The 8,327-nt window shown below is 60.6% G+C and overlaps 1 protein-coding gene across 1 annotated transcript in view; it reads right to left on the bottom strand.

Annotated features, from left to right (window-relative positions):
* Positions 1–3,483: 3,483 nt before the first annotated feature.
* The window catches only part of HCN2 (hyperpolarization activated cyclic nucleotide gated potassium and sodium channel 2), a 40,381-nt gene continuing 35,537 nt past the window's right edge, over positions 3,484–8,327 (bottom strand). Inside the window, exons 5-8 of the mRNA XM_050934130.1 lie at positions 7,990–8,136; positions 7,565–7,805; positions 6,999–7,163; positions 3,484–5,341 (exon numbers count right to left, since the gene is read on the bottom strand). Of these exons, the coding sequence (XP_050790087.1) occupies positions 4,437–5,341; positions 6,999–7,163; positions 7,565–7,805; positions 7,990–8,136 (1,458 nt within the window). The 3' untranslated portion in view covers positions 3,484–4,436. The remainder of the gene's footprint in view (positions 5,342–6,998; positions 7,164–7,564; positions 7,806–7,989; positions 8,137–8,327) is intronic.

Here is an 8,327-nt window from a genome sequence, read left to right as displayed (position 1 = left end):
AAGTTTATTGCACAGGATGGTCTGGATGAAAAAAAGGTGGATTCTCCACCGGAAACAGCCGCCAGTGCCACAAGCCTGCCGTCTCCTTAGCTATGGGGCGCTTGGAGTGGCTTTTGTCACCCCGCGGTCCGTTATCGGTTATACATTCACCATGAAAGGCGCAAGGATGCTAGGAATACAGGTGTTAGCATACACAGCACACCTGCCTCTGCCTTAGAAAAAGTACCGGCTACACATTAGCGTCATCAGGATATTAGGAATTAGTATCGATAATAAGAAACCCGTTGGTCCGCTCCTTGCCTTGTCCGCTGCGGATCAGACGTCGAGGATTAAAGCAAGAACCCCTCATCGCCGGCCAGGCGTGACACAAATACTACTCACCAGGCCCAGGGGTTGTGCTGCCGCCCAGCCCCAGCTTTTTGCTCCATCCCCCATCTCGTCAGTGCCAGGACAGGGCTTGCTTTCCACCAAGCCTCTGCCAGGAGGTCACAGCCCCTGCGGGCTGGAGCCTGCCACGCCAGCTTTTGCTTTTGAAAACGCTTAAAATGGCCATCTGTGCCCCCCCCCTCACACACACACACAGTGTCGTCCTAAGGGAACTGTGCATAAAAAATTCACGCACAAAGCACCAACGTACCCGTGCAACAAATTCAAATCAAAGGTGAGAAAAGCACTAAAAGGACCGTCCCCTTCCTCAAAGCTCAACTCCTGCTGGACTAGAAAACCAGACACTCTTCCTGCAATGCCAAAGTCAATCCCAGCCCTTTGCCCCCGATGTTAAGAAACCTCCCGGGACTGTGCTCTTCAGATCCCCTTTAAGGGGAGAAAAATTAGCACCTGCTTCTGCTCAGGTGAACTGACCTGAGTCTGAGATTTCGGGGAACATGTACCGTGAGGAGCCTTCACAAAATGCAGTCGGATGGGTACCCCCTGGCTCTAAGGAGGGGAGAGCTGGGCTGGTTACTGGGCAACCCGGCAGCAAGTCCCTGTGCAGCTGCACCAGTCCCTGTTCGCTCTCCATTCTGCAGCTTCCCTCCCCACAGCGCCTTACCTGGGAGGAATCCAGGTAACCCAAGAGATTGGGTGGCGCGAGCCCCTTCTCCCCCAGACTGAGCTGGCTTTGGCAGGCTGGCCCCTACCGCAGCGGTGCCGCTGAGCCCAGCACCAGGGTGGCAGAACACGTTTAGGGGCCCTGGCAGCAGGGGAGTGGGTGGGGCAAGACCTGGTGCCTCTGCTGTTGGGAGCTAGATATAGGCTGATTGAGCCCACACCTCCATGAGTGAACCTGCGCGGTCAGTTCTGTCTCTGCTAGGGAGGCTAGGCTAGGGAAAGGAGCAGCCCTGCTCCCTCTCACGGGGGGAAATCAGTGAGTGTGAGATCTTCCCGCTATCAGCCCCAGGCTGTGGCAGCTGTATTCCAGTCCTGTACATGGAGAGCAGGAGGGAGAGACACCCCCACACACACCCAGGGCTAATTCCGGCCCTCAGCCAGCTTCTGCTCCCCCCCAACCCCTGCCTTCCAGAGGCGGAAAGTGAGGCACCTCCCCACATCTGCAGACGCACATGGGACGAAAGACGCAACCAGCAGGCCCAATGGCGAGACACAGACAGACACATGCAGACACCACAGACACTGGGTGGCACTAAACACTGCGAGGCAGCTGGAAGGGTAGGGGCAGCTGGTCCTGGCAAGACGTGGCAATCCCCCCCCCCCCCCCCCCCCCCACACACACTCCTTGCTCTTCAGCTACAGCGAGGGGCCCAAGCTGACAAGTTCAGACCCAAGTTCTCCCAAGTTGGGTGTTTGGCTGTGGAGGGCGGGTGGGGGCGGTCATTTGACCTTGCCTCTAATGCTGTCCCCTTGGCTGGTGTAGCCCCCCAACTGAGGGACTGAGGGGAGGTGGGAGCCCACTGCCAACGTGCTCTGGATTCATCAACAACAAAACCCTAGCCTCATTTCCTTTCTTACTAAGCTAACAGGGATTTTGCTCCCCCTAGCACCACGGAAGCTCGCTCGGGAATTAGCTTTTGGAGGACAAAGCAGGAGCCCCCGCTGAAAGGGGCTTTGCTCCTGCACCCCACACACAGCCCCAGCATCCTGCAGGCCAGGGGCCATGCTAGGGGCTGAGTAGTATTTGTGTCTGCTGGCTTATTGCAGTGATGAGGGTGGCAGGAGGGAACGGACCACGTTTGCCGAGCCCAGCGCTTTCCGTTTCAATATTGCACTTGAAAAACAAACAGCCACCCAGGTTGCAAAGTGGCAATGTCAAAAGGGGGCAGCCACCCCCGGAGATGGTGCCCAGCCACCCCTCTGCTCTGCCAGGAGTTCCCAGAGGCAACCTTCCCCTCTTCGCATCCCCGACCCCCTCCTGCCCAGGGCTCACTTACCTCTGACAGAGGCTGGTATGTGAATTGATGGCACTGCAGGGACAGCAAGGAAGGGATCCAGATGCAGATCCTGCCAGGGGCTGAGCACATGGCTTGCCCGTCTATGACGGCTGCAGTGCCAGCATCCTGGAGGGGGCGTGTGGGGCCCATTGATAGAGAGAGATCAGGGCAAGTTTTCCCTAGGACCCTGGACCCTCCCATGGGAGAGGGGGTGTTGGTGCCCATGAGGGCTGGCTCCAGGCTTTCAACTGTCCTCAGTGCGCGTCCTGTTGACTGCAGGAGCCAGCTAGGATGGAGGCGCCAAGCAGCTGTGCCCTGGGAAGGTGAGGAGAGGGGACAGCAGAGTGCAGGGATGCTAATAATTAATAATACTTTGCCCATCTCTGTTGCAAGGTCTCAAAGCACTTTAGTTCCCAATCCCTTGTGCTGTGACGTAAGTATTATGATCTCCATTTTACAGATGGGGAAACCGAGGCACAGAGAGGTGAGGAGACTTGCCCAAAGCCACACAGCGAGTTGGGCCAGAGCCAGGGACTCGAACGCCTGGTCCCTCACTCTGCCCGTGAAATTATGTGGGGCGAGGATGGGAGAAGAAGGGAAAGGGGAGGGGTGTTGAGCAGCTTGACGTTGATTTTTTCTATTTAAAACATAGAAAAGACTCAGCGAGCGAGATGGGAACGGGGCCTCCCCTCCCCAGGCTAGGTAGCAGAGCCTGGAGGCTGCTCCTTGGAACACAGTAGGGAGGTGGAGGCAAAGGCATGGGGGGGGGGCTGATGGGACCCGGGGGGGACCCAGGCTGGAAGTGGGGTTAGGGATTGCACTAGCTCCTGGGGGAACGAGATCCCCTCCTCTCTGCCTCTGATGCCAAGTGGGGGGAGATGAGGTGAGGCGCTTGGGGGAGAGCAGAGAGGGGAGTGGGGACGAGGTGAAGTGCTGGGGGGGAGCAGGGGGGCACGGGGATGAGGCGAGGAGCTGGGGGGGAGCAGAGAGTGGGGGTGGAGATGAGACGACGTGCTGGGGTGGAACGGGGGGGCAGGGACGAGGCAAGGAGCTGGGGGAAGCGGGGGTGCGGGGAAAGGCGAGGCGCTGAGGGGGGGAGCAGAGAGCCGGGGTGGGGACCAGGTGACGAGCCGGGGGAGGGAGAGAAGAGAGGAGCCAGGGTACAAGGCAGGGGCGACAGGATGAGGTGGGTGGGGGCCAGAAGCATCCAGCCCCAAAGACTAGTCCAGCAAGGGCAGAGGACACGGCAGCCCGAGGAACCACCCGTCCTCACAGGCCTTTGCAGACAGAGCCTCTCGGCCAAGGCACCCGCCCCCAATCCCCGCGTGTGGCACAGGGCTTGGGTGTGCGTTGGGCACTGGCCGGTGCCAGGCGCCAGAACACGTTGAGTGGGGAACTTGGTGGGGTCTGGCAGGCCCCGGGGTGGGTGACCCGTTCCACAGAGCCCTGCGCTGTCACGGAGCCTGGCTATATGGTGCGTGTGGGCTCCCAGGGGCGGCCCTACGAGGGGGGGCCTGCGCACACATCTATATTCATATATATATATATAATATACAGATTTCATAATCAAGATTAACTAGTTATGGCTTCTATGGTGCAATCAGTGGGTTTGGATGGACGATGCTCTTCACAAGGGCGGTGGCAGCGGGCGATGGGTCTGGACTTTGGTCATAGATGATTCATCGGGGCGTGTGGGGGGCTCGACTGGACCTCCCCCAGCCCAAGGAACGGCAGGGGCCTCTGTCCACGCCCCTCCTACCTTGGCTTCTCTGGGCAAAGCGTGTGGAAGCGACGCCCAGCTGCTGTGCTCTGTACAGAAGGGGGCAGGGCCCCCGCTGGGTCAGAGGCCCCGGATGCAGGTGGCGACCCCCACAGTTGGCTCTGGGGCTCATTATCCCTTTGATTTCCACTCCCCTAGGGAGAGAGCCAGGGTGGGGCCTTCGCCAGCTGGAAACAAGCAGGCGGGAGAGTGGAGACGATGGAAACTGCTGCTGCTTGGCAGCCCCACCGTTACCCCCCTGCCCGGGATCAGCGGGCAAGGAGCAAAGGTCACAAGTTGGAAGAGAGCCTGGATTTGGCTGGGTCCGTGTCAGGGGCACTGATCACCGAATCCTTCCGGGCGCCGCTTGAGTCCTGCTGGCTGCCGGCTGCCCCCACGTAGACAGAGCCCGTGGACATCTGGTGGGATAGGGCCATGCGGGGCGGCACTGCCCCTCTGAGCCCGGCCTGGGGGCCCGAGCCAGGGGAGGCCGAAGCCTGGACCCCGGCGACGGAGGTGCTGGACTCGTGGGCCGAGGGCGGAGGGCTCTGGGTCATGGTCTGCGAGATCCCGTGAGGCAGGGAGGGCTGCGAGGCTGACAAAGGCCTCGACTCCTCGCTCAAGCTGCTCGTGTGCAGGGCCTGTGTGCTTTTGTGGACGGCCAGCCGCTGGGGCGAGCCAGGAGCCGTCTGCTGAGTCAGGGACAACTGGGAGCCCGACTGACCCCGGGCGGCGTCAGGGAACGTCCGGCTGGCTCGGGGGCTTTGGGTCGGAGGGCTGGACACCACTGAGCCGAAGGTGCCAGTGGAGGTGGGCCGGGGCGGCGGCTGCTGCTGCTGCTGCAGGGACATGTTCTGGAGCAGCACCGGGGAGACGGAGAAGGGACCAGGGACGCCCTGGGCGTACTGCAGGCGCCGCATCATCCTGGGCGAACCGAGGGCCACGGAGCTCACCAGGGGGCTGGCCATCTGGGGGCAGAAGCTCATGGCGACCGCCTGCTGCAGGGTGGCGATGGCCGAGGTCACCTGGGGCTGGACGGGCGTGTATATGGCCGTGTGCTGCTGCAGCTCCGCCTGCTGCACCATCTCCCGGTCGTACTTGACGATCTCCTGGATGATCTCGTTCTCCTGGTTGTTGAAGACCCCGGAGTTCAGGTCGTGCTGGACTTTGTGCAGCAGGATGGAATTCTTCTTCCCTGGGGAGTGGGGAAGGGAAAAAAAGGGGGGGTTAGTCACATCCCTATCATTGTCCTCCTGCATGTGGCCCCCCAGCCCGGCCCTTTATCCCGCCCTGGCATGGCACCGATCCCCCTCTATGCATCGCACACATTGCTGTAGCCAGCACGATGGGGCAGCTGGCAGTGCCACGTGCCTCCCTGTGTCCAGACCTTCTCCTCCCCGTGATGTGTTCAAAGCATTGTAACTTTAGCAGCTCCCCAGCGACGGCAGATGCTGCAGTCCTGGCACCCGATGTGGCAAAATAATTTTCAGACAGTTTATTCGATGAAAAATGCCAATGACAAAAGGGTGGAGCAGGGTGGGTGCGGTTGCAGCTGCTCCCCCTCCCCTCTCCCAATAGCCTTAAGCCGAGGAGTGAGGGAACCCGTCGGGGATGTGCGAGAGCCAGGTTCAAATCCCTGCTCTGGGCACAGACCCAAAATGAACCTTTTCGATGGACCGAAATGTCAGAACTGTCACTGAACAAAAGAATCATTATTTACCCAGCTCTGGCCTATACGTGCTCGGCTCGTCCTCCCTGGACACTGCAGGCCTGTTCCTTACCGCCTAGGTTTTAAATGCCCCAGTGACCATAAATCAGCCTTCACTGACAGCCTCTCGCGGCCTCTGGCTCCCTCGCTAGCTGATCGGCACAGCCCCCGGTAAAGGGAAAATGTCCCGCTCCCTCCTGCTGCTGCTCAGATTGGCAGCAGCTGGCTGCAGGGAAGGGGCCCCCCGTGTGACGGAGCATGGGGGAGTCTCGGTGAGCCAGGACTCTCATGGGAAGGGCAGCACAGAGAGGAATGGGGCAGGAGATTGAAGAGGGATTTGGTCGAGCGAAAAGGAAACTGATGAGCAGGTGTGCATGGCTGCAGCTTGGCCGCTCCCTGCCTCCTTTGTCCTCGGGTACCAAGAGCCACCAATGCCCGAGCTGCCCAGGCTGCCAGCTCTGCAGGAGGATGTGGGGCTGTCCCTGGGGTCCCAAAGAGGGGAAGGAGGCGGGAGGGAAATCGGAGGCTCTCCAAGCCCAGCCTCTGCGAGGAGCTGACCGACCCCATCTCAGCACACAGGAGAGGGAGCGAATCTAACTGGCCATTCACGGCAGGATTTGTGGGGCACATGGGAAACCTCGTGGGGCCCTTTTAAAATGGGGACGAGGCCCTGAGGTCCAACGCGTGACTGAGATCCAGGGAGGTAACCACTCATCCTGTCCCGGGGGAGAGAACCCAGCACAGAGAGCAAGGGCTGCCCCCTGCAGCCCGCACGCCAGCTTAGACCCACACTCGCCCTGTTAACATCTAGTGTCCTCTGTCCACTCCCAACGCCTCCCGTTATCTTTGCTCCTCTGACGCTATCACTGTTTCTTCCCACTTCAGCTGCTGCCCGGTACTTTCTGGTTACAGGGCAGCCAAACTTCTGCAGAGCTCCTGAAATTCACCTTCTCAGCAGCAATTTGGCCTCAGGAGTCATCCCAGAGGCTGTCCCCAGGTGGGTCCCCTTTCCATGGGAGGCCTGAGCCCAGCAGTGATCGCGCGGGGCCTCTGCGAGCCAGCGTGAGAGGGGATGGGCCCCGGGAGTGTCCCCCCATCGTGTCCCTAGCTCGTGGATCAGAGCAGCATCCCTGCCCCCCGGTACCTATGCGGTCGAGGCGGTCGATGGCGACGGTCTCGAAGGCCCGTCTCATCATGGGGTGCTCCTCCAGCACCTCGTTGAAGTTATCCACCGAGAGCGAGTAGAGACGGCAGTAGGTGTCGGCCCGGACGCTGGCCGTACGGCGGCCCCTCGTCAGCAAACAGATTTCTGGCGGGAGGAGGGACCCAGACGTTACAATAAAACCATGCCCGCGCTAGTGCCCGCCATCAGGAGACGTCACACGCTAACACAGCCCGGGAGAGACAGGGGACAGGCACAGAGAAGGAGCGACCTGGCCAATCTATGGCCCAGCCAGGAATAGAAGCCAGGAGCTTTGAATCCTGGTCACAGCTTTAAACACTAGCCCACAGCCTCCTCCCATGGGAACCAAGTGCTGTCCTAGCGGGACTTGCACAGAAGGTTGCTCCCACTTACCAGGGACGCAACATCCAGCCTGGAGAACGGCAGTGCCAGCCCGACGCTTACCATGCCCCCGCAACTGTGCCCATGGACTAAGGCAAGCATGGCTCGATGGGCAATGCCAGCTGGGGGCCTCCATGGGCACTCACCTCCGAAGTAGGAACCATCTGAGAGCTTCATCTCCTTGTTGCCCTTGGTGAGGACGCTCACCACGCCGTGCTGGATGAAGTACATCTTCTTGCCAATGGTGCCTTCGCGGATGATGTAGTCGCCCGGCTGGAAGACCTCGAACTTCAGCTTGGTGAGCATGGCGGTGACGAAGTTGGGGTCTGCGTTGGCAAAGAGGGGCATGGAGGCCACCAGCTTGCGGCAGTTGAAGTTTACAATCTCCTACGGGGAAGGAGAGGAAGGGGGTGAGCGGGAGGAAGAGGCAGGCGGGGAGAAGGGGGACCCTCGTTTCCCTCGGGCTCCTCCCCCCAGCCTGGCTCTTGGGGTAGGACAGCCCCTGCCTCGCTCTAGGGATGACACCTGCACCCCGGAGGCATCCGCCAGCTCCCCAGGGAGGGCTCCTCACCTCCCGCAGGGGCTCGTTCAGCTCGCCCAGGATGCTGTCCTCGTCGAACATCTTGCCCTGGTAGCGGTGTTCATAGTAGTCGTGGATCTTCTGCCGGAAGTCGGCGGGCAGTTTGTGGAAGGACATGTACTGCTCCACTTGCTTGTACTGCCGGGGGGAACAAAACCCATCGCAGGCATCGAGTGCAGCCCGGGCAGAGCCCAAACATCCCACCCCCAAGCGTTTGGTTCTGGGTCGGCCCATCACAGAGAGCGGGGCTCTAGCGGGATGGCCCAGCAGCCTGGCGGGGTCTGGAGATGGGGCTCGGGGTCAAACAGTGTGGGTGGGAGCTCTGTCAT

Source organism: Gopherus flavomarginatus, chromosome 24, assembly GCF_025201925.1.
Source record: "Gopherus flavomarginatus isolate rGopFla2 chromosome 24, rGopFla2.mat.asm, whole genome shotgun sequence".
NCBI classification, from domain to species: Eukaryota; Metazoa; Chordata; order Testudines; family Testudinidae; genus Gopherus; species Gopherus flavomarginatus.
The sequence above is the reverse complement of the archived record's forward strand: the minus strand, read 5'-3'. Positions and strand labels throughout refer to the sequence as shown.